Source organism: Typopeltis vanoorti, chromosome 21, assembly GCF_054136105.1.
Source record: "Typopeltis vanoorti isolate ZY-2024b chromosome 21, IOZ_Tvanoo_1.0, whole genome shotgun sequence".
Classification (NCBI taxonomy): domain Eukaryota; kingdom Metazoa; phylum Arthropoda; class Arachnida; order Uropygi; family Thelyphonidae; genus Typopeltis; species Typopeltis vanoorti.
The window spans coordinates 90,874,535-90,897,231 of record NC_143569.1 but is presented as its reverse complement, the minus strand read 5'-3'; the positions used below and the strand labels follow the sequence as shown (position 1 = coordinate 90,897,231).

Here is a 22,697-nt window from a genome sequence, read left to right as displayed (position 1 = left end):
AAACTGTAAGCTGTAATCTCTACAGTTTGTTTGATATGTCTCTTAGTTTTGTTTTTTAAAATTGTACACCTGAAGAAGTCTAGTCTTAGAAGAAACTAGTCATGCAAATAAAGTTTTTATTTTAACCTTGGTTCAAGTCATTTAGTATTATAGAATATATATATATATATATATATATATATATATATATATATATATATGGTGGAGTGGTCCAAATATATTGAATAAGGACTTATGGACCAACAGGGCCATAAGAGGCAATCATCTTGATTGTAAAGGAAATGGCATTCCCATGGTCCCCTAGCTGGATCTATCCTCTTCTTCCTCTGCTTTGAGGAAGATCAACTCACTTTAATCTTTCTAATAAGGCCTTATTAGCCAACTCTTCTTATTTTATGTCCCTTATGCTATTAGATCACTCGAGGGCCATGGGGGTCTTTTCATTTCTGGTCTATATCTATGTCCCCCTCTATAAACTACTCTATTCTACTATAATCTACTCTTTCCCCTTCAATATAGCCTATTCCTCCTATGGGTTTACATTTGGAAGAAGGCTAGTTCAGATGTCTTACGGTAGCAGCCCTGCCACTGAACTATCTATCGCCAGGCTAGTCACCTGACATGGAGAACATTATTCTACTTTTAAGCTGACACAAAAAGTTAATCAGAATGAATCTATGGAAAACAACCCTGGAATGGAAAAGGTCAAGAATTCATGGAACATTAAAAAAGATTCATATTCAAAGATCAGATTTGTAGATCTGGAAAAGTATATGATAACTGCCAAAAAGAAACTCTCTTCAACAGGCTACATGATGTCAACCAAGTAGCTTATTAACTAACATTAAAGTTTAAATTGCTTTTGAATGCAAATTCCCTCTGAATTTTGAGCAATAATATAAGAGATGCAACAACGTAAAGTAGCACCCTTCTAAATTAAAGCCAACTTACCACTTTCTCAGTACCGAGTTCACATTTTTTACACACACACACACACACACACACACACACACACACACACACACATATATCTATTTTATTTAAGATGAGATATATGTACTTACTCTTCTGCTTTGGAATGATTTTGCAACATGTGAGTATAAATTGCAAGAGCTTTCTCATGTTTCCCAAGTCTTCCCATCACGATTGCTGCCTCTTCATACAGATCTGTAGGTAACAGAGGAAAGATTTAAATACAAAGAAAATGAAATATAGTATCTGTTTTACTTATTTCTGCTATTAGTAACTATGTTCACTCTTAAACTTTATGTCTAAATGTTATTTAAATATAACCTTACTCTCTGAAAGTAAACCAATATCATTAATTATTACTCAAAGGCCCAAGGTTGTTGCTATGATAATTTCCAGTACTGTCTAATAACACAAAAATCTGGCAAAAAAAAATTGGAACAGAAACACTGCATAAAACAAGACATGAAAAGTCACTTCGTGTTTTCTACAATGAGTAGTTTGCCTAGTTGTCTTCTATATCAGAACATTTATGTGGATTCACAATATGGAGGAATTTGATACAAGAATTTCTGAATATAATTTTTTGGTAAGACGTTTGAAATCTCAAATATCCATCATGATAATATATCACCACATAATAACGTAAGAAATGTTAAAAATTTAAAATAACAGTAGCAGTAATAATGGTAACATTTAGTGACTTTTCAATCATATTAACTATAATAATTGCTGGCCTAGTTGGCCAAGTGGTTAGCATATCTGTTCTTCAGCAAAAGGCTGCAGGTTCGAATCCCACTGTGGGCATAGATGTTTGTGATTGTCTGTGAAAATACTAGTAGTGGTCGTGGGCGGTAGATGGCATTGGTGTAGTTGCAGTTCGTTGTAGTTGGTGGAGTGAGACAGAGTTGTAGAGTGGGTGTCCTCCCTCGATGAGTCTTTGGATTCCCTGGAGGTGTCAGGTAATAATAATACATAGTCAGAATACCTTAAGTAATACAATGCATAGTATGCCAAATGTAATCATTTTTATTTTATTTTATTTATTAATTTTTTTTTTATGTGACAAGATTGCTGACTTTCTTTGGCAGTCGCTCCCTATAACTTTAAAGTAAGTCAGAGTAGGAGAAAGGTTGGGAAGAGTTTGTGCTTTAGGGATACATTTCAGTATGAAATATCCCACATTTATCAAACATTTGGAAAGGCTTATGTGTTCGTCGTACATGTTGATTGGATTTTAATGGTATAGATGCAAACACAGATTGATACACTAAAAATGTATTTAAATAGCCAGCACCCGAAAATCCACTTTACAATGGAACTAGAAGCCAATGACTGTCTGCCCTTCCTGGATACACTAATCAGACGTCTTCCAGGAGGTTCCTTTTCATTCTTGGGTTATAGAAAACCCACACATACAGGGAGATATTTACACAAGCAATCATACCATCACCCATCTCAACAATACGGTATTCTAAAAACACTAAACAACAGAGCTAGAGCAATTTGTTCTAATGACACTGCTCTCACTGTTGAACTTTCCCACCTACGTCACACCTTCCTAGCCAATGGCTATAATCCCCTTAAGATAGATAAAATACTAAATGCTCCCCAGAAATCCCCCTACTGTCTACCACAGAAAACTACAACAAAACTGTCACCATCCCATACATTAAAGCACATCTGAAAAGATATCTAGAGTACTTAACAAACATCAGCTATGCACCATATGTGAAATTGGCAACTCTCGTCCGTTCACCCAAGGACAGAATCTCTCCTGTACGACATCCAGGAGTCTATAAAGTGCCCTGTTCATGCCATCGAGCCCACTATGAACAGACAGGAAGAATTGTGGACATCCACCTCAGTGAACACAAAAAATATATCTGGCACTTTCACTATGGCATATCGGGTCTAGCAGACCATACTTTTGATAGCCCCGCACACAGGATCGATTGGAAAAAAACAAAGGTGCTGCACAGAAGCTTTTACAAGTCAGAGAGGTTGTTCCTGGAATCAACAGAAGCCTCAAAACATACCCCAAACCTCAATTTAGTATGGCTGTATAAATCTACCAAAGATTTGGGAGAAATTAATATCAGCTTTCTATCTCATCCCCCCCCCCCCCAACTTAGATTGCACCTAATTAGGACTTTAGTCTTTGTGTTGCATGCTAGAATTGCTCATACTAGTCCCATTGTTATACCAGATTGTGGTTGTCTCACTACTGTAACAAACTTTTTGTTTGTGCTCTGAAGATGCTAGATAGAATACTAGCAAAATATTAGCAATTAAGTCAATAAATAGTTATTTTCTTATCACTCTGTGTTTGCATCTATACCGTTAAAATCCAATCAACATCCTACATTTATCATTTTACAATTAAAACCCTTCCCTTTCTATGCATACTAAAATTCAACCTGAAATCACAAAATTTTCTTCTACTAAGAGAGGAGGTTTTGTGACTTGGAGATGGATTTTAATATGAAAATCAACATTTATAACAACCTTTCCCAACCATTCTAAAACCTACATCTGAAACACAAACCTTCCTTTCCAATGGAAACTAAATATTAAATGATTTTACAGATAAAACAAATAAAAAAAAAAACTATTATGTGTAGCACTACTTAATAGCTGATAAACTACATTTTCATTATATAAATCTATACTTACCGCAGCTTTCTAAAGTTTTAGGAAAGGATTCCAGATTGTAGTACTCTGAAGTTTTTAAAAATTGCATGAGTTTTTTCCGAAGTGTTCCTAGCTCTTCAGGTTCTGAGCCAGCTGGTTCCGGACCTTGACCATCTTGGAAAAAATAAAATTAAAAAACACCTATAACTTTGAACAATAAACAAATTATTTTCAGTTATTACTTTATGCTATTAAGTGGAATGCCAGTTTTGGTACATGTCGCTCATGTCATGTTAAGAACCACCAAGATTATATTATGAAAGTTTAGCACTCACTGAGAAAAAAACTCATGGAGACTACTATGTTTGCAAAAACACAGGAACAGCCTGCATGAGTTTTTTCTCAGTGAGTGCTGAACTTTCATAACATAACCTTGGTGCTTTCTAACATTACATGAGAGAGAGAGAGAGAGAAAGGGGGAAGGGTGTATAATCTTCACAAGGGATTAACATTTCCTGAATGAGAATAATGGAATCTAAAAATAACATGTCAGAATCACAGCTTCACCACTGATGTCAAAAAATTAGCAGGGAGAGGTATCAAATGAATCCATTATTAGAAAGCACAGAACAGGCTGAACCAACAAAATGGACAAAAGCTAAAGATGATGCGAAGTATTATAAAGATAGTATAAAGTGGAAGAACAGAAGTATCACCTAATAATAAAAGTAGTAAGTATATAAATGCATTTGATTTCTACAGTCAGCATCTATCATAATGAAATATTGACTTTTTTTCTGAATTGTATGTATATAAAAATAGTTACATTTTCTGACTGAGTGCTTCCACTGGAATAATTAAGGATGTGAGGCAAGTGTATTATGTTTGTTAACTCCAGACAGTTTATCTGTCTAACAGAAGAAAATTGTTGAGTTTCTGGGATTAAATCCTGCTACTTGTGCATGAGACTGACTTTTAGGTGGTAGATGACGTTCAGTACTTGGTGTGAGACTACCATTATGCTAATCGAGGCTTAAAAAATAATGTCTTTCTAGAACAGAATTTTAGGATTACCTAACTTTTATCCACTTTTTCAAACCACTTTTTTTAATTTCTTTGTGGAATGGAATATATATGCCAGAAAAAAAAAACAAAAAAACTCATCACTAGTTAATAAGCTCTTACAAATGCAACTGCATCATAGACATATACTTATATTCTAAACATTCACTCTTAATGCTCATATTGACAAATGAAATCATCTACTGACTGCTTTCAAATGAGAATATTTTAACATTTCGTTGTTTGCTAATGAAAAGTCAATCTCTAGTTAGTCCATCTAGAAACTCATAAAAATGCATGTGTTACATAACAGGACACTAAAACTAAGGTGATCGACCTGCTAGTGATGAGCTAATATAACCAGTTATATTGATAGTAGTGGTATCAACTGTGTTATATTGATACTAGTGGTATTAACCAGTTATATTGATACTAATGGTATCAACTGTGCTTGCCAGCATGAGTCTGTTAAAGGAAGCTGATGTTTTACAAACTTATTTAGTCGACTAACTGCCAAACACAAGTTGATAACTAAATTGGAGCAGATGGGATTGGATACTATATTAGTGAGTTTGATAGGTAACTGGCTGTCAGGCAGATACCAGCAAGTTGTATATGAAGGTGCAGTATCCTGGAAGAGGAAAGTTACTAATAGTGTGCTGCATGAGTCTATTTTGAGGCCATTGTTATTTAACATGTATATAAAATGATATTGGGATGGGTTTAACTGGGATATACAACTGTTTGCAGATGATGCCAAATTGAGGAGGGTGATGAGAATTCAAGATGTTGTCTTAGAGGAGAACTTGAATAGATTGTATAAGTGGGCAAGTGTTTTTTTTTTAACTGTCAGTTTAGTGTTGCAAAGTGCAAGGTTCTGAAACAATGGGATGCAAATACAGATATCCCTCGATTAACATAGTTAATTAATCCCTCGATGTTACAGCGTATATCAAAATTGCATTAATCAAATATAATAATCAATGGTAAAAAGTACAATTCGTCCATGATCGATTACTGTATTAATAATTCGGTTTATATGGTACTCTTTTATGTAAGGTACACTTTACAACAGATAGTTGAGAAATCATGGGAATATAACAAAGATCTGTATTTAAGTTTTGTAGATCTGGAAAAGGCATATGAGAAGGTGCCAAGAGAGAGGCTATTCCAAACGCTACAGTTATATGGTGGTAATGGGGGATTATATCAAGCAATACTTAGTCTCTATTTGCGTTGTAAGTCAGCAGTTAGAACTGAAGGAAGTACAGGAAGATGGTTTAATGTTAAATCTGGTGTCAGACAAGGACGTACATTATTCCCTCTCTTATTCCTTATCTATATGGATTACATTATGAAGGAAAGTGGTATTAAACCTGATATCAAAATTGGAGGTGTTAAATCTCAGCTCATTGCTTTATGCAGATGATGTTAAACATCTAAATAAATCTGCTACAAGTCTGCAAGATTCTCTGACTAAATTGAATAACTGTTGTAATAGATATGGTATGAAGGGCAGCATTAAAAAGACAAAGATAATGAAAATAGGCAGAAACATTGAAAATATCAACTGCATTGTGAATGGAGAACTTATAGAACAAGTAAAACATTTCATCTACGTAGGCACGATTTTTAGTGAAGATGGTAAGTTAAATATGGAAATAGACAACAGAATCAACGAAGCTGGTATGGTAGGAAGTCAATTGAATAAATTTATATGGAATAAGAGAGAAATTAGCCAAAACACTAAATTAGCTGTATACAAGACAGTGTTTAAACCAAATTTAACTTATGGATCTGAGAGCTGGGTTAGAAGTAAAACACTTGACTAAAGACTAGAGACCACAGATATGACAGTCCTGAGAAAGATTAGAGGCATTAACAGATGGCATCAATGGCAATATCATATTAAAAACGAGCATATTAGGAAAGAACGTTGTCAGCATCCAGGAATGCATTAGCAGAGCTAATCTAAGGTGGTATTGTCACTTAAGCAGAATGAGAGAGAGAAAAGATTAGCAAAACAAGTGTTCTCAGCCAGGCTGGCAGGAAAAAGACCCAGAGGATGACTAAGATATAGGTGGATTGATACAGTAAAAAGTGCCTTAGAAGACAGAAATATAAGACCTTTGGAATCTTGACCTCTAACAGACTGACTTGGAGAAAAATTGTAGATAGGAAGGTAGTAAAGATGTAAATTATTTCCTCATCATTACTTCCTTAAACAGTAATTAATTTTTTTAAATTCTCATAGACAAGGCTTATACGTTGGTTCTGCATTACTAAATTACTTAAGGAATTGAACAACGTAGCTACGAATATAAATTAAATTACACTTTAATAAATATTTCCGATATTTCGGCAATGTCACGGTGCCATCTTCAAAAGGAACTTACAAAAAAAGGCACATGCATGTAGGCAATACAATAATTGAGAATGAAGAGATGAAGCTATTGTTCTCCTAAAAGTCCTGATGGTATCCTCTAGCGGGCTAAGTAGGTATTCCTGGGCATTGGGCTGAAGGTCTGCTGATGTAAGCCTCCCAAATTTGTGGCAGTCGCATACAACCAAATTTGTGAATGTTTGGAGAATTTCTTAGGGCTGAGGCTGATTCCATAAATAGTCTTTCTAATTTGTATTTGCTACGGTGTATTACTGTAGCTTTATCCTACCGTATTCTGTGGTGTGTATCCACAGCATGGTCTGCAAGACCAGAATGGCTGTACTTGTGAAAACGGATGTAGTACTTGTGTTCGGAAATTCTGATATTCGCTGTCCTGCCTGTTTGGCCAAAGTAAGACGGTTTACAACTGCAAGGGACCTGGTATACACCAGGTAGGTCTAGGGGAAGTGGTTGGTCTTTAGTGGAGCAGATAAGGGATGCCAATTTTCTGTAAGGCCTGTAACAGGAGGTCAGGTCATGTTTTTTTTTAAGATTTTGGTAATTTTTTCTGAGGTGCCTCGGATGTAGGGAATGGTGATGGATTTAGAGTAATCCTTGTTGTGGAGGGGAGGGGGGGGATGTGGTTTGTAGGTTTTAATATTTTTTGGATTTTTTGGGGGGAGTAGCCATTGGCCGAGAAAGTGTTGAGGATATGATTTAGTTCAGTGTCTAAGGTCATGTCGTTAGAACAGATTAGTTTAGCCCTGTTGTATAATGTTTTTACCACTCCATATTGTTGTGAGGGGGGGGGGGATGGTGGGATTGTTGGTGAATGTATCTGCCTGTATGGGTGGGTTTTCTATAAACTGAGAAAACCAAGGTTCCACCAGGCTGGCAGGTGACTAGTGTGTCTAGGAAAGGGAGGCTGTTGTTTTCCTCTTTTTCCAGGGTGAACTTAATTCTGGGGTGTTGGTTGTTTAAGTGTGTTAAGAAGGAGAGGAGTGTTTCAGAGCCATGTGGCCAAATAGCGAACACATCATCAACGTAGCAAAGCCATATGGTTGGTTTTTGTGGAGCAGAGGCTAAAGCTTTTTCTTCAAAGATCTCCATAAAGAAATTGGCCAAGGGTGGGGAGAGTGATGAACCCATGGCTGTCCCCTCTATTTGTTTGTAGAATTTTCCCTGCCAAACGAAATAGCCTGAGTTCATTGTGAACTGAAATAGGGCTGAGGATATCAGGAGAAAATTTAGCTTGGATTAGCTCGAAAGTTTCCTTGAGTGGGACATTTGTGAATAAGGAAGAGACGTCAAAGCTGACCATTATATCAGTATGTTGGAGTGTAAGGTTTTCTATGCTGGCTTTGAAGTGGACTGAGTTTTTTTATGTGTGATGGTGTGTTGCCAGTATAGTGTGAGAGCTCTTTGGCCAAATGTTTAGCTAATTTGTATGTGGGGGAATCATTGCCATCCACTATGGGACGTAATGGCACATTTTCTTTATGTATTTTTGGGAGTCCATAAATACGGGGGGGTATATGAATTAATCTGTTGGTAACATCTACAGGCCAAGAAGTGACTTTCTTAAGGAGCCTGTGAAGTTTTCTAATTTGTTAGTTGGTAGGTTTGTATTCGATAAGGAGATAAGTAGCCCAATCTAATAGAAGAGCATTAAGCTTACCTGTGTAGTCGTTTTGGTTAAGTACTACAGTTGCATTTCCCTTATCTGCTTTGGTGATAACTAATTCTGTATTATTCCTCATTTCCTGTAGAGCTTTATATTCCTTGTTGGATATGTTGATTTTTGGTGGTCTTGCTTTGGAGAGGACACAAGCTACATCCAGTCTTACACTGTTGGCGATTTGATGTGGAAGGTGGTGGATTCCGCATTCGATCTGGATCATAATATCCTCACTAGGTATTTTTCTGGGAGCAATGGCGAAGTTGTGGCCATGTGAAAGCACGTTGAGTGCTTCAGGGTGACTGAAGAAAGGTTGATTACGGTGTTGGTAGCAAGTTTTGGATTGATGGTAAAGTTCTTTTTTTAACATGACTTTTTTAACTTTTTTAACAGCAACGTGATATTGCCAAAATATCAGAAATATTTATTAAAGTGTAATTTAATTTATATTCATAACTACGTTGTTCAATTCCTTAATTTAGTAATTTTTTTTAAATTCCTGTATGAAACAATTTCTCACATCACAAAATGGACTATTACATTGTCATATAAACAACAGGTAAACCTCAATATATGTGGTTAATTCATGTAACAAGTATACTGTATATTATCGAAACCATATATATCAAAGTGAAAACCAATGGGAAAAATTCTAATCCATCCATGATGTTTTGGAACATCAGAAGACTTAATTTAGGCTTTTAAAATATTTTACTGTGCATGATAGATATATAAAGAATAATGAAAAGCAAGTAAGCTAAAAACGTTTATGTATCAAAGAAATGTACTACAAAACGAGTGAAAAATGGATATGCTACTTTTTACAAAACATATTTGTCAAGTGTCATTTGTTGTAGCCTACTTTTTCTCTTCATAAAATTTACGATAACAGCCAATTCCAATTTCTAGGGTTCAGCAAACCGACGTGCTTTTTTCATATTTGGATCAAAATCCATAATTTGTTGTTTAACAGTTTCCAAACTTCAAAACATCTGCTCGAGTTCCTTTAACAAAATTTCCTTTGAGACACACTCCTCTCCTTTGATCACAATTTCTTCTTTCTAGTTGTGGGACTGATGTTGCTCCAATTCTATAAAATCCATATCAGTAGTGCCTGTAAATGCAAATCCAGACATCCTCTTAGAATGGGGGACAACATCTTCAAAGCCAAGATTCTTTTTGTTATGTTAATTTCTTCAATAAGATCAACTCAATTTTTGAAGCAAGAAAAATCATTTGTGCAGTAAGGCAAAAGATATTTCCACACAGCCCTCATTGTACCAGCTGTAATTTCTTGCTGTGATTCATAAATATTTTCAATAGCTTGTCTAATGTTAAAATTCTTTCAAAATTCAGTCAATGGAATCTAAATTAAGAAAGGGGTAGGAGCTAGGTTTTCCTCTCACAGAGCAGGGAGTGAGCGGAATAGTTTGCCTTTAGGGGTAGTGAGTGCATCTAGTGTGAATGAATTTAAGGAAAAGTATGAGGGCTAGTTTGGGTGATTTATAGCCTCTCTCAATGAGTCTTTGACTCCTTGGAGGTCTCAGATAATAATAATCTCTTCACACTAACATAGACATTAATGATTTATAATGAAATCTGAAGAAACTCAAAGCATGCTGTTAGTCTATTTCAGTGAATTTTATTTTAATATTAGCTATTCAACGTAATCAGTCTTGAATGTTCCCCCCCCCTTAAAAACAATTAAAATTTATATAATTAATTTACTATAATTAAAAAAAAAATCAAAGATTAAAGTTCAAAATTATATACTAATATTTCTATCAAATCATAGACATTTACCTCCAGGTAAAGAAATATATTTTGGCATAAGTGTACAAATTGTTTCACAATATTTTCTAATTAATGAATTATGAAGTTCTGGATCTCTTTCCTTCCATTTATGAATAACATGATCCTACAATGGGAGAAAAACATAAAAATAAAGAAAAGAATAGTCATTATTAAAACATGGGAAATAAACTGGAACGATATAAATTCTATAGCATAAATCTGTGATCAAGTAATACTGCATATAATTTAAATTCAATTACTAAGCATAAAGTTTTATATATATATATATGTTGATAACATACATAATTTGAATATCTTAAGTATTCAAATTGTGTATGAGGATAACAATATATTTCCTTCACTTGCTATAATGATTATGATATTAATTGTTGTACAACATATACAATATGTAAAAGAGAATCTTGAGATTTCAAAAAAAAATCTTAGGATATGAAAATGTTTGTTCTTGACACATGTTAGCCAAACAAAAAGCCAGTAAGGCTCCCAACAAAAATTTTAATCAGTTACAAATACACAACTTCTAGCATCCATATAACAGTTAAATTACAAAACACCTAACTAATGTTTTTTCCTCATCATTACTTCCTCAATTTGGATAAATCTTTCTTAAACTCATATTATAAACTTTGCGATATTTCTGATGCCAACAATATTCTATTCCCCCCACTTTTCAATATCCTATCCACAGTATTAAATGCTCGGCAATCATTAGCACCATATGTCAAAAATAATTGTCAAAAAGTAAGAAATTTTTCAGAAAATTATAATGCATACTGAATATTAATTATAATAACTTTAATCAGTACTTCCTATATTTTGGTAACGTTACATTGGCATCATCAGGGATCATGGAACAATTTCATGTACACAGGCACTAAACATTGGTAAATGAGGCTGAAGAAAGGCAACCAAAGTTGAGCTAAATTGGGTGGTCTTGATCGTTAGGCTGAAGATCTGAGGATGAGTGCTTCTCAAATCTGGGACTGTTTCATGCACCAAAGTTTGTAGGTTTGGAGCAGGGCTGAACAGATTCCAGGAATAGCCTCTCATATTTGTATTTTCTGTGGTGCAGTAGAGCAGCTTTCTTCCACTGTATTCTGTGATAGGTGTCCAAAGCATGGTCAGCAAGTTCAAAGTAACTGGAATTGTAAAGATGGAACTGGATGTAGTAGATTTCTGAACTGTGTTCAGAAATCTACTACATCCAGTTTTTCATCCTTCAGAACAGGCAAAATGGCCCGGGAACATACACATGGATCCACAATCATAAAATACATACTTAATCCCTCACCAGGAGGGCTCCACCAGTCCTAAGGGACGGTCGAGGAATGGGGGGGGATGATCTATATCAGAATTTTATTCAAAAACTCTGATATAGATCATCCAATGTAACATGGACATCATTGGGGCAACAGACCGGTAACTACATTCAAAACATAAATCATGAAGCCTGTATCTACTAGCTCATGCTCAATCACAGCTGAAATGATAGGATTACATTATTATAGTTCTTTGGGAAGTGATTAGTATTAATTGTTCCTTCAAAATCTCATAGTGTAATCCTATCACTTCAGCTGTGCCTGAGATATGAGCTATATATCATGAAGCATGTAGGCACATGCTTTGTGATATTTTTATGATTCATGTTTTGAATATACAGTACATGTTACACTTTAATGGAATAATAACAGCATAGAGAATAATTAAACAACAGGTTTAATCATTTCATGTCGGTCACATTTTCAAGAATGCAATGTTAAAATTGTAATAACACACACAATAAACAATAAGTGGAAGAAATGAGATTGTAAATTAAGACCAAAATCCTATGAGGGGCACCCTCTATGGGTGCTGTTTGCTAGCCTTAGATGTTGGGTAGGGAAACTATAATTCTTAGGCTTTCTGCTCAATATCTAAGGCTAGCCAACAGCACCCAAAGAGGGCATCCCTCATAGGACTTCAGTCTTAATTTATTACAATTTCTTCTACTTATTGTTTCTTGCGTGTTATTAAAATTTTAACATTGTATTCTTGAAGATGTTTCTGTGACTAAGATGAAATATCGAAATGATTAAATGTTATTTAATTATTTCTCTGTGCTGTTATTATTATTCCATTAAAGTGTAACATGAATGTTAACCAGCACTTAAGCCTAAATACTAATTTTTAATGTAGGTTTTGGTCTGTTTCCCATTTTACATTGGATGAAATATATTAAAAAGTTTATGAATAAATAAATAAATAAAATTCTATCTTTTTAATGTGTATGAAATGAAAGTTTGTATAAAAAAGTTTAGTTTATTGAAAACCAATTAAAACAGATAACAAACTAAAACCATACATAATTTTTATTAGATATTAATGGATCAGAATTAAGTTCTAACTGAAATACTTCAAATTATCAAGCATTTAAATGATTGTTTATCAGAGGCATCTGTTATTGCATTTTTAAAAAATATTATATGCATATGAAATGATTCTGAAAACAGCATAATAAAATCTTTTGATTATACCTTTTAGAAGTTTGTATTTTTATTTTTAACCAGTCTAGGTGGTGGATGGCATCTGTATTGTATAGATGCTAGTGAAAGTCTTAAGGTGACAAATTTTCAATGCCCATTATGAGCCTCTTTACTGAAGGCTTCCAGTTGTTTTAAAACCGTGTTCAGGCTCAACAGCAGAGTTCCTGGATTATCTTACCCCTTAGCTCATCAATAATAAAGAGCTATTGCTTTCTAACTTTTTGTAGATAGGATCACCATAACAATATTTTTTAAAAATATAAAAATGTAGATATTAGCAAGAAAATAATTCTTTACCAAACTTTGTGATAACATAATGTCAACAGGATATTAGTTTTGACTACTGAACTGATTTTATCTGTACGGGCAACAAGATTCATCTTCAATATAAAATGATTTCATACTGTACAAATAAAATAAGTAACAATTAATAATTATCATTGCTGTCTCGATACCTATCGTCAAAGATGTACTTGACACTTTTTTTTTCTGGTAAACCTACAATAATAACAAACAACTGCCTAACATCCTCTCTGAACTTGCTATTCCCACTGATCTTTCATTCCATCTACCTTGGTTGTGTGGAACAGCCTTCTCCATGAAATATTCCCCAAAGATTACGACCTCTAACCCTTCAAAAAAAATATCAACAGAATACTTTCTCTTTGGTCCTGTCTACACAGAGCACTAATCTTATAGGCTTTACAGCATCTAGTATGTGTGGGAGAGAGATTAAAAAAAAAATAATAATAAATTGTTTGGTCTTCAATGTTGTCAGTTCACAGAGTTTGGTCTTCAAAGACATTAAATGCATCAATCCACCCTAATCGTGGTGGAATGGTGCTTTTAATGTCTTTTAATGCATTTAATGTCTTCTACCACTGATATGAAAGCCCTGTTTAGCTAGGCTTTACCCTTTGATTCTGTTTACATGACCATTTCATCTAGACATCAATCTACTCATACATTCTTGAATACTAGCGATGTCAAGATTCATTCTTATATATGCATTTTAATATGATTCAGTGTTTAATCCATTCACTCTTAATTCTTTTTGCAACTCATTAATATCTATAGTCTCTGTTTTTTCTTTTTCTAAACCCAACTTTCAAATCCATAAGTTAAAACACGTTTGAAAACTGTCTTATATGAAATTTAGCATTTCAGCTAAGCTCTTTCTTATTCTATAAACATTTATTTAATTGGCTCTCAATCATACAACTTTGCTTTTAATTTTCCATGTTTCATTAAAATTTACTTGTTCTATCTGTTTACTGAGAATGCAGTTGATGTTTATCTGCCTATTTTCACAGTTTCTGTCTTTTTATTGCTGCAGTAGTTAACCGAGAGACCAAATATGGGTAGCAATCAGTGAAGTTGTATGAAAGCAACATAAAGTGGCAAAATGGCTTTTTTATTCTTACAAGTTGATGTTCATTTCAGTATTGCAATTATCCTCCGAGTTGTATTTGCAATTTTTGTTATGTGAACTTCAACTTCCTATCCACCATAACTCGAAGATCCTTAGCCTCATCAGTTTTTCTAAGCATAATCCCTGCCAATATGCCATTCAGAATCTTATAATGCCATGATGCATTACTTTACCATTACTAACACTGAAGTGACTGCTATTATCATTTGGCCAAAGTTATAGCTTATGCAAATAAATCTCTAAGTGATGTCACTAGCATCCCTGATTGCTATTCCCTAACTTTGCATCATCAGCAAACAACTGTTCTCCACCATGTCCTTCTCAATATCATTGATGTACAGATTGAACAATGGTCTAAGGACTGATACTCAGAATATACTACTGGTCACCTTAAATCTGAAAGATTCATCCCTCCCCATATACCTGTCTATTAGCCACCTACCTATCCAAGGTTAAATAGTTTACATGTAAATCCCATCTCCTCCAATTTATGTCAAAAGCTTTCATTTGACAGGATACCACAGTATCCATTTGTGTTTCCACAGTGAATTTACACACACATCTCTATGCTGGAACATGGTGTTAATGATGACTGGTCTAATTCCCAAACAGAAGTTAAGCAGGCATTGACCATTATTATTAGCTATGCTTTTTGTTAATCCAAATTTTCCAAAAAAATTTCTGTTTCAGATTCATTTCTTACTCTCCAGCAAGAACTAGTTTTTTTTTTTTTTTGAATGTAAGCTGCCTTCTCCAAAGAGTTGAATAAGTCCTCTACTACTTTTCTACTAGAACCTTCTGGGATCACAGCCCAAACTAAGTCTTATTTTTCAATTTCCCCTGTGAAATTGGACATATCATTCTCCTTAAAATTACCTACCATTCAACAAGTTTATTTTTATGTTAAGTAATGAATACCATAGCTGGCAAGCTGGTTGGCCAAGGTTGTTAACGTATCCACTCTCCAACCAAAAGGCTGTGGTTCAAATTCCACTGTAGGAATGGATTTGTGATTGTCCTTAGTTTGTCTCTTAGATTGTTCTGAAGTTGTTGAATCTGCTCTAGAGAGCATTTTTTTCTAATCTACAAAAAAGATAAAAAAAAAAAAAAACTTTAGCTCATCCATGGTGCCAATGTACTATATAGGTTTCCAATATTTCATGAGTAGTAGACAAAAAAGCTACTCCCTCCTTTCTCACATCACTTGCCTTAAATATGTACATATATAATATGTACACAGATTTATATGCAGGCACAAGTACTGTTATTACTGAATCTTTCTGATATATAAGTTGCATAATACATAAGAATAAGAAGCCTGAATGGCAAAGAAATGGAGCTAGCTGAGGAAATAGATAAGTACCAGATTGACATAATAGGGGTGACTGAAACAAAAAAAGACCAAAACTGGTGAGATCTTTCTCAGCAATAAATGCAAAATGTTATATTCAGGCAATGACAATCAAGGAAAAGGAGTAGCCATAGTATTCAACACAAAATACGAGGCTAATCTTCTTGAATGGCAGTCAGTCTCAAGTCGAGTAATGTGGGCAAATATGAGAATGGGGAACTGGACAATGAGACTTATTTGTGCCTATGGTCCCACAGAAGGTTCTACTAAGGTAGAAGTGAGGAATTTTTTGAGGCTTTAGAAAAAGCAACTGACACAATGAAAAAGGAAAAGTTGGTCCTTGTTGGGGATCTAAATAGCAGAGTAGGAAATGATTGTGAGACATACAAAAATATTTTGGGAAAATTTGGAGAAAAGAGCAAAGCTAATAATAATGGCAAATATCTGTTGGATTCTGCTCAGGACATGGACTGGTTATTACTAACACCATATTCCAACATAAAAATGAGCACAAATTCACATGGAGAGAAGAGGCTAGGAATAAGAAAAGTCTCACTGACTATGTTATTGTTGATAGTGATGTTTTCTCCATGGTGCAGGACACCAGAGTGTACAGAGGATTTGAAATTGGAAATGATCACTATTTAGTCTTGAGCAGGATAAAATTGAATTCAATATTGAAAAGAATAACATGTAAGAAAGTTTTAAAGCGAATAAAAGTTTAGCAGCTCTCAGATGTGAACTGTAGACTAAAATACACAAAGATTATTGAAGAAAAAATGAAAGAGTTTGAGAACAGGAATCAAACCTTGGAGATTCAGTGGCAAACTCTGAAGAAAACATCGACTGATTCTGCCAGAGAGCCATGTGGTGAGGTTATCTGCAAGGATAAAAAAATCAGAACTCCATGGTGGACACAGGAAGTTAAAGAGGCAGTGAAGGAAAAGAAGACAGAATATCAAAAGTTCCTGGCAAATAAGTCACTTTTGCTCTTACAGAATATGGAGACAAATGCAAGAATGCTAAACACTGTGTAAAAATAGCTAAACAAAAGTCATGGGAGGACTTTGGCAAGAATATAGAAAATAAATATCAAGAAGGTGGTAAGATATTCTGGAGGTTGTTGAAGAAGCTTAAAAATGGAGGAAAGAGTGCTGTAAAAGGAGTTAGAGATGATAAAGGTGACATGAAAACAGGAGAAAAAGATATCCTTGAAGTATGGAGTAATTACTTTGAAAAACAGCTTAATGAAACAAGCAGTGATGACAGCACAGTGGTAAAAAACACTAACCAGACATGCAGGCAGGAATACATATCCATACTTGAAGTAGAAAAAGCTATCAAAGGCTTGAAATGTGGAAAGGCAGCAGGAGTAGATGATATTCGACCAGAAATGCTGAAGTATGGTGGTATAAAAGTCTTACAGTGGCTGCACTGCATAGTCCAGAAAGCCTGGACAGAGGGACGAATTCCCGATGATTGGAGTAGATTGGAATAGAGAATGGATGATTGGAATAGAAAATATTTGAGAAACGGTCAAGAAGAATTATGGAAGAACAGCTTGGTGAAGAACAAGCTGGATTCAGGCCAAATAGAGGCTGTCAGGATCAGATCTTCACTTTACGACAAATAGTCGAGAAAGCATGGGAATATAACAAAGCTCTATACTTAAGTTTTGTCAATCTGGAAAAGGCATATGACGAGGTGCCAAGAGAGAAGCTATTCAATATGCTACGGTTATATGGTGTCAATGGGACATTATATCAAGCAATACTTAGTCTTTATTTGCGTTGTAAGTCAGCAGTTAGAATTGAAGGAAGTACAGGAAGATGGTTTAATGTTAAATCTGGTGTGAGACAAGGATGTACATTATCCCCTATGTTATTCATTATCTATATGGATCACATTATGAAGGAAAGTGGTAAACATGATATCAGAATTGGAGATGGTAATGTCAGCTCTTTGCTTTATGTGGATGATGATATACTTCTAAATAAATCCGCTACAAGTCTGCAAGATTATCTGACTAAATTGAATAGCTGTTGTAATAGATATGGCATGAAGGTCAGCAATAAAAAGACAAAGACAATGAAAATAGGCAGAATCATTGAAAATGTCAATGATTCTGCCTATGTGTGAATGGAGAACCTGTGGAACAAGTAAAACATTTCAGCTACTTAGGCACGATTTTTACTGAAGATGGTAAATTAAACATAGAAATAGACAACAGAATCAGCAAAGCTGGTATGGTGGGAAGTCAACTGAATAAATTCATATGGAATAAGAGAGAAATTAGTTGGAACACTAAATTAGCTGTATACAAGACAGTGTTCAAACCAGTTTTAACTTATGGATCTGAAAGCTTGGTCAGAAGTAAAACACTTGACCAAAGACTAGAGACCGCAGATAAGAGAGTCCTAAGAAAGATTAGAGGCATGAACAGATGGTATCAATGTATCAATGGCAATATCATATTAAAAACGGGGATATTAGGAAAGAACTTGACATTGTCAGCATCCAGGAATGCATTAGCAGAGCTAATCTCAGGTGGTATGGTCACTTAAACAGAATGGGCGAGGAAAGATTAGCAAAACAGGTGTTCTCTGCCAAGATGGCAGGAAAACGACCCAGAGGAAGACCAAGATATAGGTGGATTGATACGGTAAAATGCTTTATTGTGATTTTACGCCATAAATTTTTATTTATAGAGTCTTTACAAGTAACAGACTGATTTGGATGAAAATTGTAGATAGGAAGTTAGTAATGATGTAATTTTTTTTCATGTAGTACTATCATATCCTGTACACCTCTTGAGGGTACATGGCAGGAATTTGATGATGATGAAGTTGCATAATACATAACACATTTTCAATTTAGGTGTTGTGAAAATATGTTGAGTTCAATATAATAAAATAATGGAATAATCTCAAAATGAGAAAACAAAAAGACCATGATGATATCAGTATTCTGAAACTGCATTCCAGTACATTTACACTGTATTCAGTTCTCTATGGCAGTCAAAGCAGTACAAGCAAATTATAATATTATTTGTAATGCATTTTGTCACTAGCAACCGATCCACTAGGTCTGTAACAACACCCCCACTATGCATTTGATCATGTTAGACTCCACCTCGCATGAGATGCCTTCAAACTCACTAACATATGGAAAATTAGTATCGCAGTTACAGCTTGGTACCCTAAATGGACTCGAATCATTCAATATCATTAGCAGCACCCCTGCTACTCTTCTATCCAATAAAATTAAGGATGCCAAGAAATTATATTTTTGGTTTTCCATTTTTAATTTATAGTATAACCAAGTTAAAAAAAAAACAAAAAAAAAAACTTTCAACTCTCCTATCCTATCCAAAAAGTTGTAATCTTTACGCACAATACTAGTTAGTATACCTGCCTCTGATAGATAGTTCTCACTAATGCCTACAATGTGAGGCCCACAATTATTAATATTGTATCATGAAATCCCTGAAAGCCATTAATATTGTATCATGGACAGTATATATATGCATTTTATTTTTATTTATTTTTTGTTATACTCACTAAAGTGAGCCTCAGAGGCTCACTTTAGTGAGTACGGGTGTGTAGCAAACCCGAGGTACCTGATGCTGGACCATGCCTTACTTCCCCCGAATGCTATTAGAGTATTCGAGGTCAATCTTTCCTATTTTGCTGTGTCATTTCGTCGTGCTAACAAGACATTATCAAACACTGTAACATGATCTGACCATCAAAAAATGTTCATACCGCATCGTCCGTCAAGCGGGTTACCAAGGGATGCGTTTGGGTTTTAGGCAGAGGGACCCGTTCAAAAAATGTGTTACAGTCTCCCTTAGACACCACTATGCTTGAGGAAACTCCATCAATGGGCCTGTTACTCGTTTTGGGAGGTGTTTAGGGGCAGCGCAAAGAAATGGTTCTGCAAAAGGACAGAAATGGCAACAACAACGGCACCAGACTATGTCTTTAGGCAACTGGAACATCTTTTCTCTGACAGGGAAGGAGTTGGAACTGGTCGAGGAAGCCAAGCGCTACCGGCTAGACTTAATCGGGCTTTCTTCGACCAAGAGGAGAGGCTCTGGAACTGTCGACCTGAATAAGAGGTGGAAGCTCAACTACTCTGGTGTGAGCCCGACAATGTCTGCTCAGGTGGGTGTGGGGATACTCACAAGCCCCCAGCTGTCAGACTGTGTTGCTGAGTGAGATGAAAAACCATGATTTGGCTGTGGTGCAAGCCTATGCACCTAATCTGGAGTCAGAATACTCTGCCTTCCTAGAGGAAGTGGATGCTGCTTTTGACAGGGTGGCAGAAATGGAATCAGTCCTGCTAATGGATGACTTCAATGCACATGAACAGTTGGAACAGATGACCAGACATGGAGGGGGGGTGTGGTTGGGAGGAACGGCAACCCTGACCTTAATGCGAATGGGTTGAAATTATTGGACTTCTGCTGTACTAACAGCTTGTCCATAATGAATACCTTCTTCCAGCACCGAGAAGTCTATAAGTAATACCTGGTACAGGGATACACTAGAACAAAGGTCTCTGATTGACTTCTTTATAGTCTCAGCAGACCTGTTTTCCTCAGTGTTGGACATTCGTGTGAGAAGAGGGGCAGAACTGTCAAACGGCTTCAGAAACCAGATGCTACCATCAACACTGGTAGGCCTAAGCAGCTATACTGCGTGAAATGTTGAAAGATGTTGAAAGTTTATTTTTCACTTGGTTAGAGTATAATAAAATTAGTTTAATCCTTTATCCAAGTGTGAGCAAACAAAGTTTGCACCTGAAAGTATCTTCAGGACTGGGGTAAGCTGGTACAAAACCAGGGCAACTCGTTGCAAAGGTGGAGCAAGCTACCAACACTCCTATCTCGGTATCTCCTATAATGCAAAACACATCTCCTTGCGGATATGTCTAATGTTATGCATTAAGGGAAGGGCCACTACCTAGGGTCGAAACTAGTCTGGATAGTGGCCCTTCCCGAGTTGCCCTGGTGTTGTACCACCTTACCCCAGTCCTGAAGATACTTTCGGGCACATACTTTGTTTGCTCACACTTGGATAAAGGATTAAACTAATTTTATTATACTGCGTGAAATGGGAGGCATTGGAAAATGAGGCTGTGAGGAAGAATTTTGCAGATGACATTTCCTCTAGGTTCAAAGAGATTCCCAAGCATACTGCAGATGTTGAGGAGGAGTGGAAGCTGTTCGGAACAGCTGTCACTGCCTCTGCACTCTCATGCTGTGGCAGAAAGCGGCTCGGCGTGGCAACGGGCAGTGAGAAAAGGACACCTTGGTGGAACCAAGAAGTCCAAAAAACTGTCCTGGCAAAAAAAGCAGTCCTACTTAACATGGCTTAGGGTCAGGTCACCTGAGATGCATTTGTGGTATGCTGAGGCAGTAAAGGCTTGGGAATCCTTTGGAGAAAGATTAGACTCATCCTATGCAAATGCAAACAAAGTATTCTGGCAGACCATCCGTCACCTTCGAGGGAGGAAATTGTGCACAGCAAGGGCAATTAAGGCCTCTGATGGTGCACTTTTAACAACCGAAGATATCCTCCACAGATGGAGGGAATACTTTGAGCCTTCTTAACCCGGGTGGCCCAGCAGTTGTGGACATCCAAGAGGTGCAGATCAGGGCAATGACTAGTCTCACAGCAGAAGAAGTCCATTTAGCAATAAAATCGCTAAAATCAGGCAAGGCTGCTGGCGATGATGAAATTCGGCCCTAAATGCTAAAAGCCTTAAATCGAGACTGTTCTCTGGCTGACTCGAGTGTGTCAGGCTGCTTGGATATTTGGGCGAGCACCAAAGCAATGGCAGACAGGCATAATAATACTAGTCTTCAAGAAGGGAGACCAGAAGGATTGCACTAACTATCGTGGCATCTCTCTGCTCAGCCTGCCTGGGAAAGTGTATGCTAGGTGCTTGGAAAGACAGTGCAGGAGCATAGCTGAGTCAAAGTTCCAGGAAGAACAATGTGGCTTTCGTCGTAGAAGCACAACTGACCAAATCTTCACTTTAAGGCAAGTCTTTGAGAAATCTTGGGAATATGCTAAGAATGTCTACACGTTTTGTGGACTTGGAGAAGGCATATAACCGGGTGCCTCGGGATAAGCTTTGGCAAGTAGTACAGGAGTATGGAATGGATGGCCAACTATTAGCTGCCATCAAGTGCCTGTATGAATGCCCAGAGTTTTGTGTTGTGTCAGGGTAAACAGCACAAAGTCTGAACCTTTAACAGTCTCCATTGGCCTCCGCCATTGGTGTGTTCTGTCACCCCTCCTTTTCATAATATTTATGGACAGGATTGGTAGGCACAGCCAAGGCAGTGAGTGTGTCAGAATTGGAAGAGGTAGCATTGGACGTCTGCTTTTTGCAGATGACCTAGTTCTGCTTAGCTCTTCCATAGATGATCTCCAGCAGACCCTGGATAGGTTTGTAGCTGTTTGTGCAAATGCCAGAATGAAGATCAGTGTGGCCAAAACTGAAACATTTGTGGTCTCAAGACAACCATGCCAGTGCACTGTACATGTAAGTGGGGTCCCAATGAGGCAGGTGGAGAAGTTTAAATACCTTGGGTCCATATTCACGAATGATGGAAAATGGGATGTAGAGCTAGATACTCGAATTGGCTTAGCAAGCTCAATATTGTGGGAGCTTGGCCGTTCGGTAGTATTGAAGCAGGAGTTAAGCCAGAAGGCAAAGCTGGCTGTCTTCAATACAGTCTATATCCCCATCCTCACCTATAATCATGAGAGTTGGGTAATGACCGAAAGAATGCGGACACGAATCCAAGCGGCTGAAATGGGATTCCTTCGAGGGGT

The 22,697-nt window shown here is 36.3% G+C and overlaps 1 protein-coding gene across 2 annotated transcripts in view; it reads right to left on the bottom strand.

The window, feature by feature from the left end:
* Vps39 (vacuolar protein sorting 39) overlaps positions 1-22,697 on the bottom strand; it is a 296,426-nt gene that overhangs the window by 56,715 nt on the left and 217,014 nt on the right. For both annotated transcript variants that reach the window (XM_090410885.1, XM_090410886.1), the window contains exons 19-21: positions 10,530-10,644; positions 3,646-3,777; positions 1,065-1,167 (exon numbers count right to left, since the gene is read on the bottom strand). In XM_090410885.1, the coding sequence (XP_090267011.1) occupies positions 1,065-1,167; positions 3,646-3,777; positions 10,530-10,644 (350 nt within the window). The remainder of the gene's footprint in view (positions 1-1,064; positions 1,168-3,645; positions 3,778-10,529; positions 10,645-22,697) is intronic.